This window comes from Pinus tabuliformis, chromosome 9 (genome assembly GCF_031772625.1).
Source record: "Pinus tabuliformis cultivar Carrire ecotype Pingquan chromosome 9, CPIR1, whole genome shotgun sequence".
NCBI lineage: Eukaryota > Viridiplantae > Streptophyta > Pinopsida > Pinales > Pinaceae > Pinus > Pinus tabuliformis.
The window spans coordinates 332996812-333013756 of NC_142307.1; the positions used below are offsets into that span (position 1 = coordinate 332996812).

Genomic DNA, 16945 nt, shown 5'->3' on the forward strand with positions numbered 1-16945 from the left:
ACATTAAAAATAATTTACACTTTATTCTTTTATACATATAATAGATATACGTAAAATTAAAATAAATCTAAAATAATTATTAGTGTTAAACAACCCTGCTCTCCCTACTTACCATTACTTTTTAGTTTAAAAAATTCACCGCATTTCTACGTACGCCGTGGTTAAGTGACATGTAAAAACATCGCGCACATTTGACCCCGAAATATTCAGTTACAACCTCTAACCTTAAAAAGTCGTTATGAAATATAAGCACCTCTAAATTATTATCCATATTTGAAAAAAAAACTCAATATTCTTAAATCGTTGTTTTGAGACTTGGGTATATAGAAAACATGATAAAATAGGCAGTGTCGTGCCCGTAAACTGAAAAATGGACAGGGAAGGTGCGGAGAGCATTGACAGAAATGCAGGAGCAAAAGCCATTGCTATTCCAGAAGAAAATATCAAGAACTCAGGTGTAGAACAAGAAGTAGGCGATGAAGTATTGTTGCCTTCAAAAGCTCCTCCTGATCTAGTAATGGCGTTACAGATTGTCGAGAAGGATGCCTTTGAGGTTGCTGGAAGCTTGACCTCCCTTCTGTCCTCCCTTCGTCTCGCTCTCTCTCAGGTACTTTCCGCTGAATTCATGTTCAATAAAATAATATGTTATTCATGACCTGAAACATACAGCTATACAGCAAGATAAATTTGTAATTGTCAGTACACTGTAATTAAGGCAGAGTAAGGGTACCCGGTATTGGATAGGTAGGCTATTCTCATCAGTTCCAGTCGATTTAAGGCATAATCATAAACCCAAACGCCGGCTAATCTAATAACAAATAGAATCAAGGCAGTAAAATGCAAAAATGCTAGCCTGGTCATTAAATCAGCACAAATTATATTAAAACGAGAGACCATGCATACTGTAATCCTTAAGTACATGGAATACTAAAACATTGCAGGCAATGTCAAGTGCTTATTTTCGGGTTTACAAACCCTCTAAGACACGTTGTCATGTTCATATGATGAATAGATTTAACTACCATATCCGAGATTGGGTGGCAGTTCCAACGCCATTGACAGACCATAAAAATATGTTAAAAGGATAGAATAAAGTATTCTATCCAAGTTTACTTAAACCAATCTGGTTTGTTGGATACGAGACATGATAAACTCGTTTGATAATGAATGAAAACCAACTCTGGGAGGTCCAACACCTTCCCTCAGACACACTAGGGTTCTACACCCACCCAGGTTTGAACCTGGGTTGTTTTCACGGCTGTGCTTCATCTCAACCACTAAATCACGACTAGGTGGATCGCAGTGGGCAAGGACAAGACTGCCTGCAAGTGCAAGTGCTACTTCCCTTCCCTAACAAAAGGGCCATTTAAAAAAATTGCTGCAGCCAAAGTCTTGGATGTAAATAAATGAGCCAATTAGGTGCCAAATAATAATGAAATTAATTCGATGCCAAAAAAATCAAGAAATTATCTCCAATAGGAAAACTATACTTTTGGATATAGCATAGAGTATCTCGCACAGAGAGCATAATGAGACTACCTACATTCTGAAATGTGATTGCTACGGAAAAGGTCCAAAGCCAAAAGATGATAAGAGATGAGATCACAAGAGAGGAAAATGGGTTTTAACTATTAAGACTATCAGCGTTTATTTTCTGTCCATTCTTTCCAGTGAAGAACCCTAAAATTAGAAATAGTTATTATTAAACCCGATACATTTAACTACATGGCTAAGGATGGCCACACGTGGGTATAAGTCAATTATATTCATCTAATTTCAAGAAATAAGACACATCCTTTTCTACCATCAATCTTAATTTTTAATATAAATAGTATGCTCATCTCAAAAGGAAATAATGAATACGATGCCATCTTGGCTTGCATCGCATCTCCTCAAGGTGATTTGCTTCCCATGGGCTCAAGCTCTTTGTCTCTAAAATAAAATCCATGGTTTCTCTGCATGTCTTTCACCCCCGTTTAGGCTTGAGTTCATTTCAAGGACACTAATTTCAGTCTAGAGTTGTATGTTGGCATTCCGTTCAAGTTTTGTATGTTTGAAGGTGTTCATCGTTTGCATGTCCTTTTGGCACAAAGCCTCTTTAGGAAGGTATCTTGCAATTGCGCTTGCCATGTCATATATCTGTTCTACTTATGCTTTTGGAAATTCCTGAATCATTCATCCCTTTCTTCACTAGCATACATAAACATGTTTGGATCATGTAATCACGTGATCAACACATAGGAATTGGCGGGGAGTCGAGGAATTCCTTTCATCAACTCCATATCAGTGAGACAATTGTGATACAAGCTTTAATCGAAAGAAATTAGCTTTCACCCTTGAAGAGTTATAGCGTTCATTCTGTGTTTCCTTTCACTTTACAGATGTCAATTGCTAGAAATCGTCCAAGTATCACATGGATGTTTTCTCATCAATACTGTAGTTATTTGTTTAACCTTTCAGAAATCTTTGCACATATTTGTATCTTTAGCTGTATAGCACACCTTCAAGGAATTTACTCCCTTGGTTCATTGTTATCATGTTGCTGCCTTTTGAGTGTCACATACTTTTGATTTTAATAGCTAGAAAGAATCTGTAAAGGCATCGACCCAAAATTATGCATATTTTGTCCTCTTTATATCTACATTATGATTGTCAGACTGTACATGAATCATCATGCCAATTAACTTGTCTATGTACGTTTATATTTTTGCTACCTCCCCATTTTGGCTTGTGTGCTACCCCAACTTGAAATGCATGTTCGATGGATCTTATTGGTCTACAGCTAAGTCACATGACACAAGGACACGAGACAAGGAGGACACGTAAATATGAGTATTCAATACAAAACGCAGCAACCCAGAAACAGGACAGGAGGGACACGTTTTATATATATATATATAGTTTTTGATCCATATTAAATTGCAGGCTGCAGCTTATCTAATCAAATTAAAATATAATTACTTCAAAGTTCATAGTTCATTTAAAAAAAATTAAATAGAATCAGAATTTAGAAATTAGAATGTGATATGCTTGGTCTTGATTCAGATCCAACTGTGTTTTTGGGGGTCAATAATGAAACAAAGATTATAAATTTATAGATATGTACTTTGATATTAAACTGTTAAACAGTAGGTACACTGCATGCTAGCTCTTTTGATATAATCGTAACCAGAACAAATTTGATTTCAAAAACCAAAGAAAATTAATAGCTCGAATGAAAACCTAGTGGGTTGAAAATCGTCTGACATAATCATTATTATATTATCGTAACATTTGATTAGATGACAGTGTGTCTGAGTAGACTTATTTATATTTGTATACCGGCCCCGGAATTCGACAACGTAAGCTGCACACGGAATGGTATTAAGACACCATAATAGTTAAGGTATTTTAAATAGAGAGAGAAATAGTGTAGTAATTAGGCAGGTGATATGTAGCCATACAGTATGCAATCTTGGATGTTTCCTTTTATGTTTACATAATTTCTGAGGACACCTTCTCAGGCAAAGCTTGCCTTATGGAGAACCCTTTGGGAAGCCATATTTTCTGGCAGAACCAGATATACAGTTTCCCTCAACTGTATATATATTGTTTAACTAGAACTGGTTTGCTAGATACGAAAGAAGAGGGAAAATCCTGGGTGTAGAGAACGGTGACAATGGACATCTTATTTTATTATAGCCTCAGGCCCTCAGCTAGTCATTGTTACGAATCAAACGCATTTTTAATGGGCTTGCCGCTTAAGTTTTAACTGCGTCTATGCCATATGGTCTACGACTTACCTGAACCTCACACACGCTGCCAAGTTGCCAAACTTTCCAGCGACCAAACAACTCCAAGGAGATGACTCGGCTCCACACAACGATTATACAGCGACGGAGAGCGACGACATCGGAGGAAAATAGCAAAAGAACCCCGAAAAAATAATTACATGGGCTTTAAAGCTATTGATTTCGTGGGGTACGTATTCAATTGGAGAAAAAACGTTAGGGCAACGTTTTTTAGACTCAGAAAACTCATTTTCCATTACTAGGACACGAAGAAAACGACAAAGTACGTTTTATGTTTTCCAGGACACGTTCAAAAACGTTTTCGGCACATTTTAGGGCGTTTTTCGTGTTTGGCACGTTAAATACGGGACACGAGACCTTGGAGGACGTGTCCTGTGACTTAGGTCTACAGTATTATTTACAGATTTCCCCTTTCTGTATTTCTTTTTAGAGGACTTCATCTCTGTGCAATTTGTTTTTGTGGGCTGAACCCTCTTGCAGTTTAGTGATGCAGGATTTTTCCCTCCATCCCTTGGTCTTGTTGCTTTCTCCATCTACACCTTGATAACATTGTAGTTTGGTCTTGCCGGCTGCCCTTTCCTGTACTTTGTTTCTGCAGCCCTTTTCCTTCTGCATTTTGGGTTTGTGAACTTCTAGCACCTGCACTTTGAACCATGTTTTCCACGATTTCAATTTGACGTAAGCCATTTCTTGCACATCCCTTCATGCCACCTTCTTTTAAATTCTTAGTTACCCATTCATATACCTGATTCTATTCCATTTTCCCGCTTCATTTATGCAATCTCCTATGCACTAAGCTTTCTTTTCAATGCTTTTCTTTAAGCTTCTGTATCTTGTCATCTATTGCTCTGAGGGTTCCTTCTTCAGTCTGCCCTTGCCTAGGAGTTCCTTTTCAAGATCTTGACAAAGATATTGTCCAGTCTATATGCAACTTTACTACCTAATCTTTTGCACATGTACAAAGTTGACTTGTCCTAGTAGCTATAATAGATTTTGGTCTCCTCAATCCTCTTCTAAAGTGCTCAATGGGTATATCCTTGAAATCTCTAGGGGTTCAAGTAGTCTATTGATATATTGGAGCCACTTTCCATGACTGCCCTTGGCATTTCTGGTTTGGTGGATGCCCTTATTTTGGGTATGAAGTTATTGGACCTTTTTCATAGATTGTGACACTGACAATAGATTCACTCCTTCCTGTCATTCTACCCATGCTTTCACCACCTTCTTGTCTGGGGTTATCTTTTGACACTTCATCGAGTAAATTTGAAGTAGCCTCTTATTTTGGGTATGAAGTTATTGGACCTTTTTCATAGATTGTGACATTGACAATAGATTCACTCCTTCCTGTCATTCTACCCATGCTTTCACCACCTTCTTGTCTGGGGTTATCTTTTGACACTCCATCAAGTAACTTTGAAGTAGCCTTACTGTAAGGGAACATATTTATGGTGAGCTTCCAATTTCAGTTCTGACAAGTTTCTAGCAGGGCCCCATTTTATTCGATGGTAGTTGACAAGCCCCTATAGGGCGTTTCTCCGTGCCCTCAAATGTTCAAATATCTTGTTCTAAATTGATTGAGATAACTGTAGTTCGGAGAGGTTTACTGAATGAAGTACGTTTCATAGGCGAGATGCATAAATGTGTAATTACGTACCTTTATGGCTACAATTATTCGCATGTACAATTATCTTGTGGTCCTAGATCCACTCCTAAGATTTTTTTTTATTTCTTCCTAACCAAATATTCTAGCAAAAAATATCTGGGTTGACATTGTTGGAAATACTGAGAGGGGGGTGCAGTGTTACTTGGGAGCGGGAGCGGGAGCGAAAACGGGAGCGACCATTTTCAAAAGCTCCCGGTTTGGGAGCGAATCCGGGAGCGATTTTTTAAAAATATATATATTTTTTATATTTTTTAATTTTTGATACATATATGTCAACAAAAACATGTAGAATGATGAATTTGATATAAAAAACATAAAAAAACATAGATTGATCATTGAACCATATCACATAAATCGTCTAGATTCTAGAAATTATAATCTTCATCAACCATGTCCACAAGTTAGTAAAATACATATTACAACTGCAACATAATGAGTCTCGTGAATCATGATTCATCAAATTCAATCTTAAAGTTTCAACTTCAAGCTTTTAAATTAAAAATTCAATATATAACATTTATCATCATTGATCACCAAAGCTGTACTTGTAAGCTAAGTTTAACGGTTAACCATTACAAGAAGTAATATCTTAGATATTTCTAAGTCCTAACTTCTAACTGTTAACATGAAATGAAATGTTATAAAATGAAACATGAATAATGAAATGAAATGAAACAACTTTAGTCTTTCACGAAGCATCATATTCATAATTCACAATCATTACCAATGAGTTATAATTGCCAACTTCAAACTTCAAATTTTCATTGTCACAGTCATATATTGTTTACAAAAAATATCATTATGATATGAAAGAGTCAAGAGTCAAGAGTCAAGGACTCAAAACTCAACAGTTATGAAAACTAAAGTCTAATAGAAACTAGAAAAGACAAGTAAATTGTAAATCTACATGTGGCCCTTGCCACGAGAGTCTCCAGGAGTATAAGCAGGTCGTGGTGGGCTTCTAGGAGTCTCCCGCACAGACCGACGACCAGAACTAGAACCTCCACGTGAGGGTGTAGATGGAGGTGGTGACAACAAAGGAACAAGACTCGGACCTCGAGCACTGCTACTGGATGGTGGAGGTGGAGGTGGCATGGCTGCTGCAGTTGCAGCTACAGCTGCTTCATCTTCATCCCTTATAAGTTACTCTTCCAGTTCTTCAAGATGCACTATACCATCCTCCAAATTGTCATCCTTTGGGTGATTGTCCCAAATTCTATATGTGGGATCCTCATAAGCTCGATCACAGTAATGACTCAACAACCTCAAGTTGTAGTGCACATAAACCAAGCTTTCTGCTCGGTTTTCATTGAGTCTGTTTCTTTTCACATTGTGTATGAAGCTGTAGGTGCTCCAACACCTCTCTGCAGAAGAAGTATTCACAACCTGTGATAGAACTTTTTTTGCCAATTTTGGCAAAAGTCCATGGCCGCCATATGTTTCCCACCATGTGAGAGCATCAAATCTGTCTCTGTCTTCCATTGCATGGAAGGTACCAAACAAACCAGTGCCACTGAAGTATCTGCCTATTTCAAGGCGCACAACTGCACATTCCTCCCTGTCAGGTATCAACTTTTCCAATGCTTGCAAATATCCACTAGTTACCTCTGCATCTAAATGGGGTTTGGTCCTAATCCCACCCCCTGGTGCAGGTTGGCCCAACCAAGATGTAGAGTAGTATTTTGGCGTAAGGATATACGCCAAGCAATGTAGTGGAAGATTAAGTTTATTCCACCGTACACACACAAAATTGTGAATCATTTTGTACAAGTCGGGATCTCTGTTATGAACAATATCTTTTATTTGCCCCAACATGGTATCCATTTGCTCATACACCTCGCCAATCACTGGTTTGTCTGTATCTGCAAATCGAATCATGTGATAAATGGGCTTGGTGAAATCCAACACTTGCCTCACACTTGTCCAAAACTGACCATCAAGAGCGGCCTCCTCCACCAGTTCAAAATCTTGCCTGTCAGCTGTATTTGTAGCCCTTTCCTTTAATACCTGCCAATGTGGACTTGATACCATGCTAGCCAATGACTCTCTTACCTTCAAAAGGCGCCTGAAGGTGAGGTAATAGCTACCAAATCTGGTCTTTCCAATCTTCAACAACTCCAATCTCGAGTGACTGCGGAAAAGGCCATGTGTATTGCTATGATTTGTAATAAATTTTATCATTTGTTTGCCTTTCTTGTACAAATCACCAATCCATTGGTATTGTGCATTTTTGTTCTTGACAACATCATGCATCAGAAGGTTCAATGTGTGAACCAAACATCCAGACCAAAATATGTTGGGGTATTTATCCTCAATAATTGCTCCCGCTGCCTTACAATTAGGAGCATTATCAGTGATGACTTGGATGACATTGTATGGCCCAATACAGTCAATTGTTTCAAGTAATGCTTCTGCAATGTTGATGCCGGTCCTGAACTTGTCTGAGTAATCATGTGCAGTTAGAAAGATGGCACCACTAACAGACACAGCAAGGACACTTATCAATGGCTTGCCTTTTACATTTTTCCATCCATCAGATACAATGGACACCCCATGGTCAGTCCAAGAACTTGTCATTCTATTCAAAGAATGTGATATTTTTGCTTTTTCATGATCAAGTCCAACGGTTCTTGCCTTGTCATACCCAGGGCTCTTGTATCCTTTAGGGGCATCATTTATGGCAGAAACCATTTTGTGCCAATAAGGTGAGCGAAGAACATTGAATGGTATCCCACATGCATAGAGAAAACTATAAACCTTAGAATCCACATCATTCCTACACCCCTCATCAAGGAAATCTGATATGGTTCTTTGCCTTAAACGTGATGATCTTGTGCCTCCATATCCACTGCCTTGGGAGGATGCTGAAGGAGTTCTTTGTGCTTGTGATTGTGAGCTTGGTTCAAAGAAACCCCTTGATTTTTTTGATTTGTATTGGGCTTCCTCCTCTTCCCTTATGTATTTGGTTCTATCCGTTGCTGACACCGCTGGAAAAGTTTTGATTCCTATTTATTTGTCTCCATCCCATGGCCTTTTCTCGCAGAGGTGTTTTCTAGCACGGGTGTATGAACCTGTGTAATCATTGTTGCAATGGAGGCAATGAAATTTAGTGGTTCCACCCCTTTCCCTGCTTCAGGCCTGTTAACATATTTCCACAATGGGGTTTGGTCTTGTTTAGTTTTTTGAGAGTCATGTTCACCCTCCTCCAGCTCCTCCTCATCGGGGTTTTCATCAAATCCACTTTCTCTAGCTTCTTCATCCCCCTCTTCATTTTGGCCCCTCCGTTTCCTACTCTCCAACACCATAATAACCATAAAAGGGACCAAGAAGAGGAAAATCCCAAGAAATATAGCCAAGTCCATGATGTTTGATATTTTTAGGCTTTTGAATCTGCAAATTAATTTAATTTATTTAGATTAATTAATTTAATAATTTTAATCTATTAATTTAATTTAGATTCATAATTTTTTACTAAATATAGTTAATAAACTAAATTAAACTACCTAAATTACTACCTAACTAAATTAAACTAACTAAACTAACTAAATTACTAAGTTACTTACCTCTTTGCAGGCTTGCTCCTCGCTCCTCGGCACTTGCTCCTCGCTTCTCCTCGCTCCTTTGCTCTTGCTCTCCTTGCTCTGGCTCTCATTCAAGTGATAATGAAATGTTTGTTTGCCCCATTGGGCTTTTAAAACAATTTATTTATTTATTTTTTATTCTGTCTGGAACGCTCCCGGCGTCGGGGGATTCGTTCTTGGAGCGTTCGCTTCCCGATCGCTCCCAAGCGTTAAAAATCGCTCCTGGAGCGACGCTCCCGATGTTGCTCCCTAAATTGGCAGGGAGCACAAATTTTTTTATTGGGAGCGCGCTCCCGACCTGCACCCGCTCGGAGCGCGAATTGGGAGTGGGAGCGGGGGGGAGCGCTCCCTCGCAACACTGGGGGGTTAATCAATATTTCTTAGCAATTAGCACTTTTTAATCTTTTTCAGAGCATTAGTTAATCTTCAGTTATTATTATTGTTCTTCTTCAGATGATCATAAACAATAATCAACAATAGACAACACCATACAACAATGCAGAAAGATAAAACAGAGGATACAAAGATTTTTAGGTGGAAAACCCCCTCCGGGTCAAAAACCACCGAACACTTCTTTAGTAATTGTCTTCTCCCTGTTAAAAGAAAATTGATTACATCAAGATTTTAGTGACAATTTATGGAGGCATCGACCCCCTAATTCACAGGCTACAACTTGTAGGACGCTACTAGACCCTGTTATCCTGTTGCAACCAAAAGGACGCCCCAACGCCTTGTAGATCAGGCCACAACTTGATGAGTGCCCCAACACTCTGTTTACCTGTTGTTGTTGGAAAGGATGCTTCATTGCCCTGTTAGTTTATCAGCCACAACTGAATGGACGCCACGACGCCCTATGTAAGCCACAACTTGCCCTAGCACCACCCTACTGCCCTGAAGTGTTCTTAGGCCACAACCTCAAGGTGATTCCAATCACTCAGAAGAGTCGGTAGATCACGTTTCTCAATTTTCACATTGTTACCCACCACTTTGTGGGTGATATCCCAGGAGAGTTTTTTCTTCATGATAAGCCTCAGCTGGCAGCCGGCAGCCAGCAGCCCCTTGATGCCTCCTACTAGCTCGTTGTGCCATTTCTCTGCCACCTGAGCAAGCCATGTTGTCCCTCACCCCCCTGTATTGATCGTATGTTTGAAGGTGGGCCTCCCTAATCTAAAGGTATGTTTTGTCATTTTGTAATTGAGTATTGGGTTCACTTGTCATGGATACTTCTGGGTATGGATTGATGGGGGAATTTGGCGGAAAGAGTGGGCTTAGTTTGTGCTCTTGTCCCTTTGATCTTTTTTGGTTGCTACCCTTGGATCTTAGTCTTGTGGGATCTCCTTTATTGACCATTTGGTTCTAGGGTGGTACTACTTGGGAAACCTCGACTTTGGGTGTGTGGTCTTGCTCCTTCATCCGCACATATCACTCCCGTTCCACTCACTATACCCCCATTCATCTTTTCTCCCACCTAGGTCCACATTCCCATTCTGGGTCCACATAGGGCTAGCCTCCCTATCCCCTTGCCCCCACCTTGGGTCAAGCTTAGAATGATGCCCCAGAGGTTGAAGCAATTAAAAGAATAAGTGAAAAGCATAAATGACCACATTTAACAGGAAATTGCACCACAAAATGCAAAAGATGGCTGGTACAAAAATGATTAGCACGTGGGCAAAAGCCATTACATGGGCTCTACCCCAACATGGCCATCACTCTGGTTCCATAGGCCCTAGATGAGCCTCCTCTATCATTCAGGAACCCATGATTGTCCCAATCCCTGGAGGGCAATGAACCGCCCTACCTCAAAAGGGATAATCACTGCTATATTATACACATCATGCTCTTGTCCTTTGAGCCCCAAGCAGTTAATTAAAAAAAATTCATAAAAGGAAACATACATATAAATAAGGGTGGAAAAATCAAGGCCGGGGCACCTCATGTACTACGACTGCTCCCTCTTATACATTATATACCCAAGCATGGACTTCCCTTTATCTAGCTATCCCTATGCCCCATTATGTGGCCCAGGGCTGTGCCTCTCATTCCTTATTCCATCTCACCTATTTGTCACTTGCCACCCTGATTAGAAGGGTGTACCTTGGACATACTATCCCCTCTAAGGGATGAAACCACCTAATAAGGTACTTGACTAACCCCCTTTGGACCCCCTTTGGAGTTTGGAGACACTAGCACATGCCAAAGCCCACTACAGAAGGGCATGCCATTATGAAGTGCCCACTTTGTTATCCATGGTTTGTAAGCTCCTTTACTCGATTATTCTAATGACTAATTGTATTAGAAGCTTAGGGGATGCATTGGATCTTAGGTAGGATTGTAGGTGGTTTCCATTTGGGTTTGGCTTCCTGACCCCCAGAGGTCCACATTGGCACATGTAGGGTGTGCATAGAGAGCCATGGGCCTCCACAGCAGCAAGCAACACTCCACAGATCTTCATGGATGTTCAGAGACTACTAGTGATCCACTTTTGGGATGATGGTGACATGATTGGTACATTATGCCCAACAGCCCCCTATAGGAGCCCACACTCTTGGCAAGTGTCCCGACACTTGTTTGATGTCGTCGCAGCATTCATTCCACTACCTGGACCATTGCAAAGGATCTACATACATCTCCGACTCATATGGAGACCCACGGGGTCATTGATGTGTCCTCAGACCTGCTGAGAGCACCACAGGTCTACTACTTGGAGAATAAGGGGCCACCCCCTTGTCCATCATATTCCGAGGAATTTATTCCTCAATATGGCACTTCAGGATGTTATTGAGTCTTTGGAGGACCCTATGACATGCACACATTATTATTTGGCCCCTTATGAGGCTTGTTTTTACATTATGAGCTAGTGTGGTGGGTTTGTCACCATTAGGAGTTATTATTTGCACATTATTTTATCTTTGGGGTCCTATAGGCTAATTCAAACTCCTTAGGAGGCTATATATTGATGTTAGATACATTCATTTGTATCATCACTTGACTTGGGATCTCTCTAATCATAGAGAAATTTCGCACGTTTTCCTTGGTGGATATTTTTGGAGATGGATGAATTTTGATGTATGGATTTGGGCTATTTCTATTGTCTTGGAGCTTTATTGAGCAAACGAAATGGTGGGTTCATATACTTTATAACGTTGTAAGTAATTTTTGATGCTATTATTCTTGTTGCTGCATACTGCTAAAATTAGGGCTAGTTGCTGCATTATCGAAATGTGGAATTGAGCATGTTTTAGTTAATTTAATGTATGGGCCAATGTATTATGAATGAAATGTCCTAGATATTTATTTATCTTGAGAATCTTGCATCATTTTCTTTGAAGTATAAATGCTTGAAGGTCACTTTTCTTTTCTTTCTCTCAACATTGGACGAAGTTGACTTTCTGGGCCTCCTTGATCAAGAAACCAAGTTCTTACTCATCATTATCCTTGACTCCATATCCCCAAGTGAACTAGGCACTGATCCCTCAAAAAGGGTGATCATTTCAACCCTCTTTTAACCATTTTCCTCTTTTTCCCCATGTCTAGCTCCATTAGGTCACATAGGGCATCAATTTCCCGGGAATTGACCCAAGGAAAAAATTCGATCTCCTATAGGCTACTGTGCTGGTGGGTCCCCTCCCTCTCCTCCAAATTTGAGGCAATTCTAACGTTGGAATCTTTGGGAATCTCAAGCCCTAGCTTTAGGATCGAATTGTGCCTAGTCTTCCCCAAGGCTAGACCTCAATAGGATCAATTCAAACTTTTGAAGAAAGTATTCTTGTTTGGTCCTTTCGCCTCACCTTGTCTAGGATAGGAACATCATTGGTTGCTAGATTCCATTCTCGTACCTGGGTTGGGTCCACTTGGTCCCGTGTGGTCCCACTTCTCAATAAAGACTATTTTTCAAGGATCATTTGAGAATCCAAGTTTCCCAAGGATTATAGGGATTGAGAAATTTGTTCATAAGCCTATCTTTTCTCTCTCAACCCTCCAATCCTCATCCCTTATCCCTTGTGGACCAAGTCCCTTGCTTAAAGAACACGCAAGCTCCATTCTTCACTCCATCCTTGGAAAATGGTTTTTAGGGTCACTTCTCACCTATCCATTGACATATACTTTACAAGTGAATCCCCACACTACCGAGACTCCTCCCATCGGTGAAAGTCTGTAAAGAGTAGGGAGACTTAGCTGTGGTGACAGTGGGCTAAGCCTCCACAGTTGCCCTTGATCTAGCAGTTGCCCTTTTGGGAACCCCTTTAGGTCCCCTGTTGCTTTGAGTGGTAGCACACACTAGATCCCCTGTGCTTTGAATCAATGTAGAATAGCTGTAAGGAAGATGTTGTATATTTGTCAAATCCTGGTAGCCACTAACCACTGCATAATCAAACTGATCATTGCACAATGCTGCACATCAGAGTCATTGCTCAACTACACATCACTATCACTGCACACATAGATCACTGCACGTCTGATCACTGCTCAACATCAAGAGCTCAAAACATTGGCTACCACTGCACATCACAAATGAATAAGCATCAAGGCTCATATGCAGACAATCTTCATGCTGCTTCACTGTTCCAACGTACTCAGATTGCTGCAATCATCTGGTACTGCTATCAAATGATGGCACAGACCAAGGTGCCTTAGGTCATTCATATGACCTGCTATCAATGCTCTCAAACTTTGCCCACAAAGAGCTACCAACATATGCCTTTTCATTGTTGATCAGTGCTCATACACTATTGTCCATCTTCACATCAATCTGCTATACAAAGAAATTATATTGCCCTCAAAGACCTGCTAACCTGTAAGGTCACGATTATGTCATCACTACAAGACTTCTAGTACAAATCCCTAGGTCATCATAGTCATAGATCCAAGTCAAAGTCAAAGTGTCAACTCACAATCATACCAGTTCTATTGATACAGTCAACCATATGTTATTGCTAAGTCAATTGTGTATCAGGTCTATGTGTCAATTCAATAGGCCATGTCAATGTCATTGTAGTCTGAGGAAACTCTTATACTAATGCTGCTACTAACAAGTATATATCTATAAATTATGTCAACATGTTGAAGTGTCAAGCCAATTCTTATGTTGGATCACTATAGTCCAGCTCTGCTTGTTATGAGGCTGTAGGTGTCACTGTAAGGCATCAGGTTTATAAGTCAATTTAAATCATACACATGCATTGCCGTCCCATCACATGTGACAAATGCTAGAGCTTGGATCTACCTCAGGCTGAAGGAAGGCAGCTCTAGGGTAACATCAAACCACACTTAACCTGGTAGCTAGCCCTACCAAGTCGGGAGAGGGCTCTCTCCTTGTCAATCTCAATGAAAATCTATCAAGGAAGGCTTGAGATGATTGATTAACAACTAATTTTAGGCTAGGTATGTTTGCTCAGAAGAATTTTTATTGATTTAGATGATTGGTTGCTGGATCAGATGGGGAAGGTAGCTTTGGGTCTGGGAATGAACACAGATTTGCAGAGGTTTTTGTGGGGCGAGGTAGGCAAGTGTTTTAACACTTTGAAATGAGTGTAATGGTGAGTCTAAAGACTGGTGAGGAGCTGGAGAGGGCATGCAAAAGTCATGAGTCCTCTTCAAACAGTAGAAAACATGTAAAACTAAATAAACCCCAAGGCAGAGCACTGAAACATCAATGAATTCTACCTTTTACACTTGATTCATTTAGCTATGAAGAATAAAAGAGATGATGGCACACATAAACATAAGATCACTGAATAACTGAGAAGAAAACAATGCTAAATCACATTACCACAAGAATCCCACAAAATGCTGCAAAACCCTGGTTTATTTCCTTGCCAAACTGCAGAAGTGATGTACAATAGTGCTCAATGCATCCACAAGAGTCCAACCCTTACAAATGACTGAAAAAACACATGATATAGACCTCCAAACCACTTGTGCTATCCATCAGGGGTCGAATCCATGAAAAGAGGGGTGGTTTCAACCATATCTAAACTAGGAACACAAAAATAGGCAGTGGAACAACTTGTCTCTAAAACCTAGGAAACTGATTCATTTAACTCTAAACCACCTACAATTGATGCATCTACCTTATCAAGTCAATTTTTATCATTTTACATCATAGTACATCAATTTACATCATGTCACATCATGAATTTGACCATAAGAGAGAAAAAGTCAAACTAGAAGAAAACTAGGCGAAAAATAGAGTTTTTGAGCAAAATTGGCACTTTTCATCCTGTGCGTAGCGCTTTTTCCAAGCTACTTTTGGAGGGCTTCCTGAGGTCCAAATCAGGTGCAGGATAGCTCGTTTGGAAAGCCCTGTGAGTCTACTTTCTGGAACAACTTGAATTTTTTGATTTGGAGTCCATTTGCCTCTCCAAAATTGCAATCTCCCAAGACTGCTTCCTGTGTGGCCAAAAAGTGGCAGAGAGGGCATTTTTTGGGTGTTTTTGGCCATTTTGGAGGTCCAAAACTTGTCAAAATTTCCTAGTAATTTCTGAGCATGCATAACTTTTCATAAGGAATCAAAAAATGCCAAGTTTTCTTCAAATGGAGGTCCCTATCAAAAGCGAGCGCTGGTGGCGCTACGCACCTGCCGAAAAAAACCTGTTTTTTCCCTGAAAAATTAAAAAATGTCAAAAAGTTCATCAAATTTCTTGAAATTTGGCATGAGTGATCCTTTTTATGTGCTATGCTGGGCCAATGATGCTTTAGCCAAGATTCTAAGTTTATCATGCTCCTTTTTGGCTTTTAAGGCTCTCCTTAACTTGGCTTTTAGGTACCTTATCCTTGTCTTGCAGATTTTATTCCGGGCCAAATAGTGATAAGCCATGGCGCAACATCTTTTTCTCCTTGTTGGCTTTCTCAAGCAGATTCTCCAAGTGCATATTCACCTTCTCCAACACATATTCCCGGTCATTGTCCTTTTGCTCAATGGATGTCAACTTGCCCTTTGCCCTCTTGGACTTTTGCCGGTTTTCTTTAATGACTTGCAGCTCCAGGAGTTCTTGTTTGTCGGTAAGCTGCTTGTTTTCTTGCTCAAGGAAGTTGATAATCCACTTAGCCCTCTCAAGGTCAAGTGATAAGGCATGGATGTCAGCTTCTTTCTCTCTAATGACCTCCTTGAGGCTTGAGTTTTGGGAGATCAAATCAGTATCCTCCTCCTGAATCAAAACAAAATCTCTCTCCTGACCTTTAGAAGGCCCTTGATCATGCAATGGTTGCTTCCCTTTATTTGGTACCCGTGTTGCTGAAGAAGAAGGCAAAGCCCTTTTCACCCCGAGTGAAGATAGCATTTGCCTGTGGTTTGATGAAGGAAACGAGATCCCTTCCACTCTAGGTGGGGATAATACTCGTTTGGCAGCTGCAAATAGTCTCCTTGTGCCCTTTTCATAAGTGACAAATACTGGCACACCTGTAGTTTGAGTCTCATGAACCTCTGGCTGATTTGAAGGCCCTCCTTCCTCTTGAAACACTGATGGGGTCACCTGAGGGCTTTTGAAAACCTCATGTGAAATGAAAGTATCCCATGAAATACTCAACAAGCTCAGCTGATGCAAAACAACAATCTTGATCAATGAAAAATGATAAAGGCTACTGAACTATTGAGGAAGAGGTTTCCTTTGCACCAATGTAGCCATCTTCTCAATATTTCTACATATGAAATAGGGGAGGTTCATCATCCTCACTCTAGTGAAATGCATCAATAATCTAACATGGTAAGTGTACAAGCGAGAAAACCTCCCTTCACAGGTGAAATATTTGATAATGAGCTTCATGAGCGGAGCATAAGTGTCCTGTAGGTATCTGAAAGGAAAGACCCTACTGATTTGCTTTTGATAACTAGCCTTGACATAAGGCTCATAATGCTCTTTGCCCACAAGCTGTCCTTTGTTCCACTGTTCACCCACATTTGGAATACCTGT

The 16945-nt window shown here is 40.2% G+C and overlaps 1 protein-coding gene across 1 annotated transcript in view; it reads left to right on the forward strand.

The window, feature by feature from the left end:
- Positions 1-297: 297 nt before the first annotated feature.
- Positions 298-16945, forward strand: part of LOC149148561 (uncharacterized) — a 147115-nt gene continuing 130467 nt past the window's right edge. Inside the window, exon 1 of the mRNA XM_089438975.1 lies at positions 298-607. Coding sequence (XP_089295101.1) covers positions 371-607 — 237 coding nt within the window. The 5' untranslated portion in view covers positions 298-370. The remainder of the gene's footprint in view (positions 608-16945) is intronic.